At 37.3% G+C, this 15,914-nt stretch overlaps 1 protein-coding gene across 1 annotated transcript in view; it reads right to left on the bottom strand.

Annotated features, from left to right (window-relative positions):
- LOC105363934 (dual specificity tyrosine-phosphorylation-regulated kinase 2) overlaps positions 1 to 15,914 on the bottom strand; it is a 153,856-nt gene that overhangs the window by 91,761 nt on the left and 46,181 nt on the right. The window contains 1 exon segment of the mRNA XM_011501747.1: positions 10,026 to 11,639. Within this exon segment, the coding sequence (XP_011500049.1) occupies positions 10,026 to 11,420 (1,395 nt within the window). The 5' untranslated portion in view covers positions 11,421 to 11,639.

Genomic DNA, 15,914 nt, shown 5'->3' with positions numbered 1-15,914 from the left:
GACAACCACAACCCCCCCCCCCCCCCCCAAAAAAAAAACCCTCATCCACGCACCTTTCATCGCCATTTGCCCGTCGTTCTTTATACGATCCCATTGTATCCCAGTGTATTAGCGAGGCACGCGAAAAAGAAGCCGAGATCTTATTGGACAGGTTGGAGGCCCGAGGCATCGTCGCCGCTGTCGCTCAATCGCCTGCACGCGCATGCAAACAGACGCGATTGTGTACAGTGTATGCGCGACTCGCACGAGTCACCTCGGCATCGGCGACTTTGCGGTTTCGCAGCTTAGGCTACCCGGCTTACTCGCCGTCCCCTACCTCTCCCGCCCACCCCCACCCTGACCCACGAGTACGCGCGTAATCGTGCACTCCGTAGTCGAAGTGCATTTTCCAAATCCCCGCTAATCTCTCGCTCTTCATTGAGCCTGACGACGCTTGCTCTCGTCTCCTACTGGCGGCACCTTAACTTGCATTATTCACTTTGCGCTCGCCATTGTGAAAAACCACGAAGGCGAAACCATTGACTCACAAACTATTGTCTAATATTCTATTCGCAATGTTTACCAAGATCGGCCGCCTATAAAATATTACTACGTACTTTTTTCCATTATTATTATAGTACACTTAAGGCTCGGGCGCATCCCACCATTTCATAAACTATTTTGGACAGTTTTATAGGTTATATAGTGTATACCTGGCGGGGGAAAATGAGAGGGCATTTTGCGCTTTTACTAATACGAAGCAATACATTGCTTTTATAAATTCTCAATTTTACGAAATCACAATAATGAAATAGGCCTTTAGAAATATTGACATTCGCATGCTTCCGCTTCATTTCCGTCCACCATACAGACTATTCGCAAAAACTGCGGAATTCCCATGTTTCTAAAATTAATTTATTCGACTAATGCCACTATGAATGCAAATATCCTGACTGTGACAAGAAAACACGGGAGGTTAAAAATTATTTTAGTGGCGAGAAGAAGAGCTGCGAGCCAGCGACGATAGAGTTAATCTTTTGCATAAGTGCCGGCTAATGTAGCGCGATCCAGCGATGGAATTAGATCGGAACTACGATCTTTTAAGTCGAAGAGGAAAGCACCTTGACTATAATGTATATTCAGACTGAAATCTATTTCGGTCTTAGATGAGTTTCTTGGGACAAAATCTCTATATCTTCTATATCCAAAAGAGAATAATTTATTTTGAAAATAATGATATTATCTCTAATAAAATTTCTTAAATTATTGCAAAATTTCACATTTTACTGTAGTTACATCTAGTCAACAAACGCCATATGACATTTCATATATATATATTTCAAAATTATTGCTCAAGCTCCTACAGGATAATATAATAATAGTTCCGTTGTTATTATTTGTATTAAAAAATACAATGATCTTAAAATTATTCAATTGTGAATAACAGAAAAATTTTATCTTCGCGAAGAAAAAGCTTGTATGAAATAATTAACACGTACAAGTATGAAATTACTCAATGAAGTATACATTGATAAAAATTTAGAGTAAGGAGCATTTATATTTTAATGTCATCATTCAAATTCAGTTTTATAAATCAATTATTTATAGATTGACTCAGGTAGAATGTATCTATAGATCCATAAATTTATCGAAGAATGATTTTTCATCAGTGTTTCATGATTTTAACTAATACGTTTTAACTAATCGAAAAAAAAAGAAGATTCTGATTTGTTTAATTTCTCTGTTTTATAAATATAAAAGAAACTCTATATTAATTATTCCAAGAAAAAAATTGATCTCAATCTATTGTCAAAAGATCAATAATACATTATTACAAAAACAAAAGAAATAATTTTTATCTTATTTTTATTGTTAATACTAATAAAATACTTCATATGTGCTATTAGTTAATCGAGTATAAACATAATTTGTAATTTAATACCAAAATAAATATTAATATTTTTGAAGTAATGTATACATTTTCCCGAATTAATTAATTTCTATAATACAAGAAAATATCGTTATTTTAAAGAAATTTATTTCACACGCAATAAATAACTAAGATTTTGCACTAAAAATTGGAAGATGAAAAAATCAATTTTATTCGATCATTAAAATATGCAATTACTGTTCAAAAATTTTCATATTAATGATAATGAAATTAGATAATTTTGTATAGATTATTATTAGTATGTTAGTAGCAAAGTAAAATTTTAGATTAATTAAACTCCATCAGAATATGTGTATACATTACGTATTTTCGCTCACAATTATAAAGCGATTTAACAACTCATCATGCATAATAAAAAGAGCTCTAGGATCTTGATTATAATCGATTGCTTATTAGAAATGCAAATTATTACTTAGAATAATAATTAGGTAGTATTTCATTTAAAAATTCATATTCAAGGTTAAATGTTCGGGACAAATGTTCACTGAGTTGAATACGAATGTAATAAATAATCGAGGGTCATACGTATGTATGTCAATTTTTTCTAGCTACGCGAGCCTTTATACAGCCAAAGATTAAGTTGCAAAAAAGAATTGTTTTGCGAGCGTAGGCTTTTCAAATATCTAAACTTTTATTATATCGGCAACATAGAAAGCAAATAGTTGCATAGAATTTTCCATCTAAGGCATGTAAACATTAAATTACAATCGATATGCAGTATACGGCAATGCGGTAAGTCGTGCGGTCATTATGCGCCTGTTCTTATATGTTATTTCTGCAATAAAATATTATCGTTATTGTATTGTTCCATGTGTCTTTATTATTTCACTAAAAATTATATAGAATCTTGCATTTAAAATTTGGTTCAATAAATACGTCGAGTGCGATTATTTCAATCCACATGTTCCGCTAAACTTTTAGAAATTTTCCAATAAATTTATTGCATTCGTTTGTAAATAAGTGACGATTGTATGTGCACAATAATGCATAGTTATTGTGAGCAATGAAATAGTATGAATAAGACAAAATATATATCTTCAATTTCTTATAAATATTTTAAAATACGTTTTCTTAGTATAATAGAATGCTGTGCCTCTTATTTAATATTTATTATTATTATTATTATGATTTTTTTTTTTTTATAAGCTAAAAAAGAAACTCATTGGTCCATACTGATATTTCATGCAATTATATTTACCATTAATAATTTGATTTACACTTGCTAAAAATTCCTACGTGAGTCGAAACTATTTAACCATGCATTATTTATTTAATACATTACAGCCATTTTCGATTGAAAACTAGCTGTTTTTAAATTTATGTTCGAGATGATAGCGCATGCTTAATAATAAGAATTCTTTTTCAATTGCATACGCTCCGTTTATACAATTGCAGTGCGTCACATCACGAATGAGAAAAAACTCGATAACCACGTACACGGGGCGAATTTGCCGGGAAGCGAAAGAAGAACTCTTTATCTCTCTTTCTCTCTCTCTCTCTCTCTCTCTCTCTCTCTCTCGGTGTGTATGTCAGCAAGTACGCTAAAATCAAGCGAGCACGAGTTAAAACAATGGACGAATAATTGCTCGTGGCAACATTTCTCGAGCTATAACAATTGCTCAAGAATTCTAAATGGACAAATATTTTATCAGAGTAGGAGCGAAGATAAAGTGGGCAGAGTACCTGAATCCCGTTTACTCCAGGGGTCATCGCGGATGCAGCATTTTATCTTGACGAGCGGACGCTCCGTCGATTATGATTGCGTGCACGCTATGGATCAGCTCGATCGTGCTGAAAATCTGCCGTTGAAAGACAGGCGCGTGTCGGTCGAGGATCGACGAGGATGGTGCGAGCCCCCGAGCGATCATCCATCATTCAGCGACGCGCGACGCGACGCGACGAACCGTTCATTGAGCGGAGGCTGTATCGCTGTTCCACTCGCTTTGTCGCGTATCAACGTCAGGCGTCGCCCCCGCCCCCCGACGCCCACCGGATCTTAATTCGACAATGGCTAGCCCCAGCCGGGGAGTAAACGACACGACACATCGATCTTACGAGAGTGTTGCGTCATTCGCGACTGTATGAATACGTACGTAATTAAACTCATCTGTGCCCATCAATTACCGTCAAATTTTAAAGGAGCTGGTGTTTAATACGAAAACTTTAGCATAAGACTGTTTGCCCTCGATCATATCGAGTTACCCATATACCCAGCTGTCATTAATACAAGGAGCAATTATTTCTATGCCCGATTATCCCTATCAATTCAGCAATCTACGCTAAGATTTTTACTTTATCTCCTTATTGTGCTTGTGTCGATACAATCGCTTGTAAAATAAAATTGAATTTCAATAAATGAACTGTCGAATATTCAGCTTAGCTAGAGTTTATGAATTAATTGATATATTTCATAAAACTATGTTATATTACATGGCCAAATTCCCGTGGGTGAATATATTTTCTTTGCACGAATAATGAACCAAATAAATGTACACAAAGTATATAAACTATTATTAAATTTCGTGTAAATATTTGTAAATTATCATTTTTAATGATAATTATATTATGCTAATTATATTGTGAAAATGTCTAAAAACTTATTTATTGCCATTTCTTTTCCAATGTTTAGAAAATAATGTTAACAAAATAAGATTACAGTTGTCATAGGATATTTTATTAATACACTCGCCTATTAATTAATTAATTAAATCTTTATTAATTATTATTATTAATTATAATTTTGATTTAAGGGGTATTAATTAAAATTAATTTGACTTTAATACATTGTACATTTGTTATAAACGAACTGATATACAATAAAGAATTGAAATTTAATTAAAGATTATATTAAAAGATATCAAAAAATTACCAAATACATATGGTATCCGATAAAAATTAACACACTTACAATTAAAAAATATTTTAGATTATATAATACATTAATATGAATTAAACACGATAATTTATTAATATATATTAAATAATTATTATTGTCAATAGAATAGAGTCTTAATGAAATACTTTTAAGTATAAGACATACATTTGCTCCTCATAACCATTATTTAAATTTTAATATTTTAAGTTGTTACCGTGAACAGTTTTTATATATTCATTCATACGGTTTAATAATATTTAATTGCATGAGACATGCATATTTTCATATATTATTTGTTATTTAATTTTTTCCCCCAATTTTCTTATCCATTGTTTTATATTGTACTTGCATATATTTATTATATTAAATTTTATAAAATGAACGCAGCTTTTTCGTACCATTACCCGTTTATTGCTTCTAACTTTAATGTTCCTTGTTATATTAAAATATTATTCATACATTCATAAAAAGCATTATAATGTTATGTTAGAATAATATTAGCATTATAAATAAGACGTGATCGCTCAGAATTTGTTAGATAACAAATAATAACTTGTGAATTTATGTTATTAATTCTTTTTGTTTTTACAATGTACCAAGATAGAGAGAAGGATAAATTATAAAAAATCAATAAATTTTTTCGAAAATCAGTCGAATATTCGATTAATAATTAATATTTAATATTATAATATTCAATTATTATAACATGATAATTTTTGCCTTCAAATTATTAAAACGCTAAAAGAAAAAAATAACGCTTATTCGCACCTCTCATTTTCTAAAAGTTTCTATTTGTCTAAATATTAAAATATTGGAAGATAATTTATAATATAAATATTTATAATAAACAATTGGTTTAAATCACTTAATTTAAAAGCATTAGCTATTAATCGGATTGAGTGAGTTTAATTTCAAAAGCATTGAATTCATAGCAAGAAATTCAAATAGCATAAATGTAAAGTAAATACAATTTATAAGATACCGCACTCATAACTTACACTACAGTTTGTAAATCTGCAATAATGTGTGACTTTTTTTAACAATAGAAGAAATAAAGTATCTTTACATTATATCTTAAGGTAAAATGACCATTTAATCTTAAATGCAGAGTATTTTTCAGATAAGAACTTGGATAATTCTCAAGGATTTAAGCCATTGTTTCCACAGCATATCTCTTCAGCGCTGATTGTTCCACTAATGATAGAATCAACTCCATATCTAACCTGGTCTGGTTTCTTATCAGCAACCGCATTTTTATTTTATTTAATTGGTCATCGCCAATGACTGTTTTATCAGGCACATTGTTTACAAAGAAGACTTCTATATCATAATAATAGAGGTCCGGTTTATAGCACTGACGCAACCTAAGATCATATTACTTACAATTAAGGGAGTTTTAATTATTTTAAATACCGAGTCTTTCAAATTTAAGGACGACATACTGATAGCCAAAATACACAATTCAATCACTTTTACGAACGACAAATTCAAATTACTTAGTTCATAGTTTAATAATCAGAGAGTCTTTGATTATGTAAATATCAAAGATATATGTAATAATATCATTATTATATAATTATGTACGTAATATGTTTTAACGTAGTAATAATATAAATTCACTACTATGAAAGCCACATTCTAAAGCAATTTAAATAATATCGTTATCTAAATTAATTAATTACACGGCAGCATTTCATTTTAAGGATTTTTTTTTTTTTTTTTTTTCATTATTATTCAAAGTTTTAGGCCATATAAAGAATTTCAAATAAAGAATTATTTGAATATTCAATCTGTATAAAATATTGCTCGTTATATGCAACTTATCGATCTTCTTTGGACAATCGTAACTTTAGCTAAAATTTTCTGGTCTATATTCATTCAAAAGTTTCTATTGACAAAAATGTGTGAGCCTAATTATTTAAAATTATAACATTGAGTAAAGAAGAGATTATCGTATATTTTTGGTTATAGTACTGGAAAATTAGTTTTTCGCAGTATCATCAGTGTAAAAACGCCTGTGTATAGATGTAATGTTTAATGAAAGAAATGGTTATTAATCCAATATAAGAGGATTAAATATATTTGAGAATGCACAGAATTTTACTAGGTACGCTTCACGTTTAAACATTATAAACTTCTATTTAAGTGTTGCAATATTAAATAATAAAGCTCGAAGTTAGTAGATCATGTCTAGTGCTGTTGGAACATATCACATACTCGGCGCTATATTTAGGTAATAAGCCGAGAAAATGAATACAGGAGAGTAAAATAGACAATTAATAACTCATATTATCATTGAATTACGTACTATTAGACATCTATCAAAAGTTTAGATTTTACGACTCTTACAATATGTCAACTTAATATCAAAGATTATATATAAAAGAGATAAAAATAAATAGTGACAATTAGAAATAACTGTGACAATGAATATTTGTTCGTGAAACTTTTCGTATGATATATATATATATGTGTGTGTGTGTGTGTGTGTGTGTGTGTGTGTGTGTGTGTGTTAGAAAATATTGCAACTATCGGTTAAGAAAATCGGTTAAGAAAATCGGTTAAGCATTGATTACGAAAAAAAGTTTTATATTCTTTTCAGCCAATGTAGAAAGATAAAAAAACATTGAATAAGAGAATGAATTTTATGATAACGTAGATAGGGTTTGTTTGCAGCAGTAGAATGTATATGTTTGTATATATTGCTCAATGAGATAATAAGAGAAAAATATATGTTAACCACTCAAAAGGTGATTCAAGAATTGATATTTTTACCAAGTCGATTAGGTAATACAACGCAGTATTTATAATGCCATGTAATATGAATGGAAATAATTTTTAAGCACAAATTCTCATATTTCCAAGGATATATGACATATTATAAAACGAGTATTTAAATCTGCGAAGAAAATTTTTATAATAAAATTATTACTTACATAAAATGATTGTTAATTGAATAATAGGGATACAAATTATTATAAGTAATTTAATAACGTTAGAATTGTAGAATAACTATTACGTAATATATAATACTTTGCGTAAATCAATGTAAAGATATAAAATTTAATGTATGAGTTGAAAAGTTCTTTGGTACCGTTTTATCATTGTAAATTTAAGCAAATCATTGAAATTGAGACAAATTTTTGTCAAATGTTATTATGTATATCAAGTTAAAGTAAAATATTGAAATCTTATAATCAACTATAAAGATTTTACGATAGCTGCGCGCTGTACAAATATCTTATCATCGTTTTTGTCTTTCTCAAATAATAGCCCAATGTGGTGATTAATTTATGAATTGGGTTAGGTAGATGGAATAGAAGTATAGCTGACTAGAAGAAGGCGAGCGAAGCTATATAAATGGTCACGAATAAATATTAATGAAGTCTACTTGAAAAGGTAAAACTATTTCATTGCCGAACAATTTATGAAAAACTTTAGAATCATTATTCTAGACAAGAGGATAACATCTCAGTAGATGAAAAGGTCGATAAGAGACGGAAAATTTTGTTAATATAGGCGTGTATAATTTATTTATTTAACGGGTCCACTTATTTATTCTTTTTCGGTAAACCGCAAACGCACGTAAAGCCCTTGTAAATGTTTGTCGTGGTCCAGTTAGGAGTGAGTGCAACTTGCGGGGGCGAGAGGGATTCGAAATATTTGAAAACACAAATAGATCGCTCCATTAGATAGGGACGTTTGGAGCTATTTCTTTGTCAACGCTCTCGCCAGCCTAGCACTTACGCCACCTCGTTTCTGAATATACCTGTCTCGTTTGTTAATACCCTCATCTCCGTTAAATATCAGCATCTCCCGGTGTGCGTTCACACACGCGCACTTTCATTGTCGCCCGTTCTTAAATATAAGTCGAATGCAGAACAGGCTTACATTACTAGTGGAACCGTATGCTGAATACTAATAGTCCCCCCCCCCCCCGCGTCGTCACGCCGTCACGCACTCACGCACGCAAACGAGCAAGCAAGCAAGCAAGCAAGCAAGCAAGCAAGCAAGAAAGCACGCACACATACGCACACGATCTCTCTCTCTCTCTCTCTCTCTCACACACTATCTCTCTTCGTCTCTATGAATCTCTTTCTTTGACTTACACATCGTTAGGCAGCGTTTGACCAGTGAGAATGAATCGTGTATTCCCCTGTCAAATGGAGTGACGACTGAGAAATCATGATACTCATAAGGGCACGTGAGATAATGGAAATGGACAACAACACACAAATGTCTGTCCTGCTCGCCGCATACATTTCTACCTACTATCCTTTATGTTCCGTTGCTTATTAAGATTTCCCGGAAAAAAATTTGTGTTCATAAATGGAATTGATAATGCATCGTTGTTCCGATAAAGACTCAAAGGAACGTCTTTTGACATTGTCGCATCTTTCTTTGAAAATTTTAATATTCCATTCGGGGTTGGTAATGAAGTTTCACTTATCGAATGACTATGGATTTATCAACTTCATTTATTCCTTTTGTAAAGTATTTATTATTATAAGAGTCTCGAATAATAGTTTGTGCAACGAGGGACTCTTATTCTTAATCTTTAGATTTCATCTTATCTACAAACGACCATCAAGACGTTTAGATATTGCGACTATAAAATCATTATATCATAAAGCAATATTTATAAACTTATAATCTCACCGACTTTATCAGCATTTAAATACAAACGATTTAAACAATAAAATATACATTTTAAGGTGCCATTTAAATTTTCGGGTTAATTTTATTCAGAAGAAATTGTAAATCATGATTAAGATGATGATGATTAATAAGAACGGGGAAACGAATTTATATGCATTTGGCATTATTTGCAATTAAATTAACTAAAAATCAACTTAATACACAGATTTAAAGTATAGGTCATACGAATGGGAGAAGAATCATTTGAGATAATGGAAAGGTGCTGCTATCCATGCGCCTCGTGCATGCTTAAGATTTAATGTATAGCGGCGGAACGCAGCGATCATGTAATATTTATAAATAATAATTCACTTATTTGCAAAATATATAATATATTATCTATTTCATGGTTGTAGTGATAAAATATTGTAATTCTATATATATAAATAAGGTTTCACATAGATTTTTCATAGGGTAAAGTCATTTGACGAGAGAGTAGCCAGATGAAGAGCGGGAATGAGAGAAGACAAAATTTTATCTCAAAAGAAGGCAACCGTCGAAACTATCAAAAAAGCGACTAACCTCCTCGTGCAAGGATCTCTGTTGTAGTCCACTCCAGCACATTCTGCACCTGCATAAGTCCTTGTCGCGAAGGGCCTCGCTCCAATCCCTCTCTCTCGAGCCGTTGATCTGTGGTGGCGGAGGTGGGACCGGCGGGGGCAGCGGACTCGTGGCGACCTCGAGACTGTCGGAGCTCGAGTTGTGCCTCCGCGGAGGCGTGACGTTGGCGACACCACGCTGTGCCCCCAGGCCGGATGGTACCCCAACCCCCATCCCAGCCCCGACTCCAATTCCATTAATTTGCCTCGCCTCCCCTTGCGCCACCGCTGTGCCAACGAGGCTCGAGGGCTGGGGTCGCAGGAAATCATCTAAAAGATAGAAGCTCTGTGCCCTCGCGGAACGCGCGCCCCGCGTCTGCTGCTGTACCCGACGCGCCTGTGCCTGCACCGCTTCCTCCTCTTGCTCCCGATCGGCCTCGGGTCGCTGTCTCCCCGTGCGGAGCGAGCAGCCCTCGCCCAACGCCGTGCCAAATCTCCGGCTAACACCCCGTCTGTAGCAGCCGCCCTCGAGGCAGGCATCACCCAATGAGCCACATTCGACGCAATACTCGAGGCTGGCGGCGGAGGCCTGACTAGGGCCAACGGGTGTCCTAAGTAGGGCCCCCAGGGAGCGCCACCTACGGTCCTGGTTGGCCGCTGAAGCGGAGCTCGTGGCCGAGACGGAGGCCGAGATCGAGGAAGAAGCCGGCGTGCTCCACTTGCGCTCGCTCCCCGGCCACTTGCCGCTCTCCTTGCTCGGGGAGGCGAGATTCCCACAGCCGATCATAGCGCCGCCTCCGTTGGCCCAGCGGCGCTCCTGCGTCGGCGAGGTAGCAACACCGCGCGGCGGCCCACCGAGCTCGTCGCGCTGCCGGCTCTTCCACCAAGAGGACGTCGAGGCGCTGAAGAGAATGAGGGCGCCGCGTAGAGGATTCTTTGAGTCCTGGCGCGAGCGCTCGACGTCCACGGCGGGCTCCGGCCGCGAGCCGTACGCCGACTTCGTCGCGAGCTCCTGCTCGTCCGGCTGCCTGAATACGGGGCCGGGCAAGGGGTTGCCGGTGCGCAGTCGTGCCCGCGACCTCACGAAGCCGTAGTCGTTGCTGGTGTCGAGGCAGCCGAGCTCGCCGAGCTCCCCAGCCCCGAGGCCGGACTCGCGCGCCCTCGCTTCAACTTGGGCGCGGGCCGCCGCAGCCTGACGGTGTTGCAAGGACGTGAGGCCCCCGTACTGCTGCATGTTAAGCTGGAGGCTCGGCTGCTGGGGCAGTGTCGAGGTGCGAGCCCGGTGGCCCTCGCTGCCCGAGCCGCGCTGGAGGCAGGAAAAGCTGGCCGAGTGCCTCAAGCTGGATGGTGGATTGCCTGGCTGGCTGACGCCCAGCATCTCGACGGGCCCTGAGGCGGGTGAAGGTCGGGGGGAGGGGGGAGGTGGACGAGGGCGACTCTCGGTGAGGGGTCTGCCTGCCGGGGTGAGACGGCGAACGAGCTCAGGGCTCTCAAAGCCGGTTCCTCGAGTCGAGTACGGGTGTCTCCTCGCGGCGAGTCCTGCCTGATGGGTATCGCCCCGATCTCATTGGCGGAGATGCGCCTCTTGGCATTTTACCTGCAACAGAAACAAGAGGGCGGGGGTAGGGACCAGCAACTAAAACGTAATTATGACTTTTATGTGTGATTTGATGATGGGTGAGTGGTCGGCGATTCGCGATGGCCAACGTAACTCTTGCTTCGTTCCCGGGGCAGCGATAAACCTGGAGCTCGGAAGCTACTTACGGAAGTAATGACCCTAATAAACTTCATGATTTCATATGATTTCATGATTAACGTTACGAATGTGACGATGCTTGTGAGTTGTGAGTTGAAAGGAATGCTTCGACCGAGCTCATTTGACTTTAAACTCTCGATCTCTTTTTCGATCTCTTACCATCTCTTTCTTTTTATCCATCCATTCGCGACTCTTTTTAACTCGTTGGAAGCATTCCAATAGGATAAAAAGCCGAGGAATTATGCATAACGCAAAACATAGATAAATATTTACGTTAATAATTGATATAAATGAACGAATGATTTATTCATTTATTTATTCTTAGGCTAAATTGAATTAAAAATTTTTTATCGAACTGAATTTTAATCGATAGATGTTTATTTATGTTAAACTTTTGGGGACGTTGGGAATACGTCTTGATTGTAATTGAACATCGGCTTTTGAAGCTCGACAAAAGTTTCAAATTTAACGATAAATTATTACTACAATCGATTCCAGTTTCAAATCAATGAAGATAACGATCTAGGGTAAACTTACGAGTCGCATGATGATTCGATCATCGTTTATCGATAATAGCGTTAATACTAACCCTCCCACCGCCCCACCCTCCCCCGATCACTTGCCGACAACGAATAGCATAATGTAGAAATAAGCTTGCACCTTTCACGAGAATTATCGCATTAATTGTCAGTGATTGGCCGGTACTTGGTCTCGGATAAAAATCGAAAATCGTTTGATTGTTAGAGCGATGGAATAGCTTTTATCCACGTCCAGGCGTATTTGCGATACGGAGCGTCGGTCAATGTGATATTAGCATAGTGCGTGCGTTAATTTTCCTTCGGAATAAAACTGGCGCTGCACTTCCGGGATTGCGAAATGCTCTGGAGGTCGAGCTGAATCGTATAATAAATTCACGCAGGACACGCAAAAGCTTGGAGCTGCACGCAGTGACTAACGGTAGTGCATTTCCATCTCCGCGGATGTGCGGGTTGGATAAAGTGGCGGCTCGTAAGAGTATGAAGAATCGCAAGAGGAGACTTTGTCTGTTTTTAATGCCGGCACCTGGTCGCCGTCTACAAGTTGTCTATATGTAGGTGCTCAGCGGTAAAAGCCGTTTATCCCGAGACACGTAAGCAACACCCACACACGAGGCGCGCAGTGGTTCATTCGACTGGCTTTCTCCCTGCCTCTACCTCCACCGTACGCTCTCTTGCGCTGGCAAAAGGCAAGGTCGTTCGTCGGTTTGCGAGGGCTCTCCCAGTCACTTGGCTTTGCCAAAACCAAGGTTTCTCTCTCTCTCTCTCTCTATCTCTATTGTAACCTCCCCCCACTATCTATCTATCTATCTATCAATTCGTCCATTCATAGGTACGATGATCCATCCATACAGCCAGCCAGCCAGCCAGCTGGTGTAACCGCTGTACCAGACTCTTTGTAAAGTTGTGATAATTAGTCGAGTTACGGGTGTCGATAATCATCACAGGTAAAAAGAAGCCTGGATCTTGATCCCGCAGTACTAAAGATCCGCGCCAAGTGTGGTCGCTGGCAAAACGATATTCCATCGGACGAGCGCCTTCTCCTCGTTTTCCTTGTGCGGCCAAATAAATGTGCACACGTGCGCGTTTAACGCTCTAAATATCGCAGAGTCACCTGGTCGATTTAATTGACCGGAATCTTCGTCCGGAACTAATTACTGCCTCCGAGCTAAGCAGACGTCTGCGCGAAATTGTGAAAGCACCGATTTAGCGATACTCTTCGTTGCACTTACTCCAAGAATGATGATTTCTCGAAGAAGGAATCCTGAACAGTGGCTGCTGCTGTTCGCCTTTATTGCGAATCTTCGCCTCACTCTTTTCGCTTTATATTAACCGGTTCTTCTCTCTCGTAATAATTAGCATTCATTGATCGACGCAAGTTGTACTTTTATTTACAACTTAAGCCACAATACCATTATCATTATTTTCAGATCTCGTTAACGCATCTTTGTTGTCAATACAATAAAGACTTTGCTCCCGAGTCAGCGTGTTAATGTTCATCAATAATTGTATTTCATGTTGCAAAATAACTTTATTTGAAAATTTTCACAGCTTATAAACAGTACTGCGTGCCTTAATTACCCATAAATATTTTATGTACTCACTTATTACCGAAACTGTAATTAAACTAATAAAATGTATATTACCATTTCTATTCGTGAAATTACTCGAATAACGAAAGTAAATGTTTAAATACCATATATACATATATATGTGTGTGTGTGTGTGTATGTGTGCGTGCGTGTGTGTGTGTGCGTGCGTGCAGGCGCACGCGTGAATGTAAAAAATCCAAGTTTTCAAAATTAAATCCAAGTTTTTAAAAATAAATTAACATTGACTAGATTCCTTTTCCAATAATATAAAATTATTGTTTCATTTTACAGTCAAATATATTGTTTCAAATATAATCTATACTATTTAAAACTTCTTAATTTATCCTTTTATAATATAAGATAAGGAGAGAGCAAGATTCTTCATGTTACATACAGCTCTCCTAAAATTCTTCATCTATCTTATTTAATTTCGGGCATAAAGTCTAAATAGGATAATTATCGTAAAAGAAAAATTAATATTTCAAGTAGATTAACGTGTATCGATAGGTTGTCATTCCTGGCAATGAAGTAAGGATCAGCGTGACGACGCACTGGACAGTCTCGCGCGACTGCGACTGCCTAAGTCACGCAACGTACAAATATTAAAATTCCGTGCCAGAGCGCGACATCGTTACCTCCTCCATGTCGCATCTCTCGGGCCAGAAAAAAATAATCACATTTGGCTTTGAATATACATCGTAGCCAAAACCCATTGCATAACAGCGCAACAAATGTAAGCGCGATTACTGTTTTCATTGATTTGTTTTATTTGCAAACACCGTTGTAAATATCAACAGCTTGTAATTGTCTGCTTCGTATTAATTCGACCCAATAAATGTGTAAAATATCACTAGAAAATTTATAATAGCTAGCTTCGAATGAACAATGATTGTTCTTCTTTTTCTTCTTTAACATCATTATTAAATACATCATAAAGCTTTCAGAATTATGCTAATTGAAATTATATTAATAAGCTTTAGCTATTATAGAAAATTCTGAATAAGTTATCACTATATGTTAATCTTATTTATAAAGAATTTTTCTTGTCGAATTTTTACGTGCTTGGTATAAATATTGATGTATCCTTTCCAGGACTTTTATAAGAATTTCCGAAACAATATTTAATATAGGGCCCCGAGCGAAGAGAATATTTAATAAAGGCCCCGGACCAAGAGAATAATTAATAAAGGTTTTAGCAGAAATGTAACAATACAATCACATAAGGTCTTGGTAATTTTACTAAACAAAACACGAAGAGTCTCTTATGCGATAATTAGAAAAGAATAGTAATTAAATATAAAATATAGGCATTGTAAAGTGAATCTCTCGAGCTAATGAATCATGTAAGGTAATCGTATAAGAATGTCGTTTGCATTAGACAGTAGGGGAAGATTTTGAAGTTTGGTACATGTAAATCGACGTTCGGTGGGTCTCTCCTCGCCTGCTAACACTGCTAAGCCCCAATTGTGACTCCCACCGACCTCGCCAGCACACAGAGTGCAGTGTCCTCAAGAAGGGCGAGTGGCGTGCGCTCGATATAAAAGAAATCTGCGGGGAGGGTCGAGAGGTAGGTAGGAAGGTAGGAAGGTAGGAAGAAAAATGGGGTGAGAGCGATATAAGAGGCCACACATTGCATAGGGAGCACTCGATAATGGATTTGTCGAATGGCCGACGAGGCTAGTGACCCGCAAGAGGCCGAGTTGCTTGCGCAGCGCCATCGTAACCCAAGTGGTAATACCCCGGTGTCGAGGGTTGTTGCTCTAAACGTCCGTAAAAAAAAAAGAGAAAGAGAGAGAGAGAGAGAGAGAGAGAGAGAGAGAGAGAGAAATAATAATAATTTAGGAGAGAGAAGGGGGTTTAGAATCGATATTCCTGTGCGCTGTCGGCTACGACTTTGCGCGTTGTGACAGGAGCGCGCGTGTCCAGCACGTAACGACCCCGCTTCAGTCACGCGTTGTCTCGCTTCTTTTAATTATCACGCCCAAAGA

Source organism: Ceratosolen solmsi, unplaced genomic scaffold (genome assembly GCF_000503995.2).
Source record: "Ceratosolen solmsi marchali unplaced genomic scaffold, CerSol_1.0 scaffold23, whole genome shotgun sequence".
Lineage (NCBI taxonomy): Eukaryota > Metazoa > Arthropoda > Insecta > Hymenoptera > Agaonidae > Ceratosolen > Ceratosolen solmsi.
Note: the sequence above shows the minus strand (reverse complement) of the source record. Positions and strands in the feature narration are given on the sequence as shown.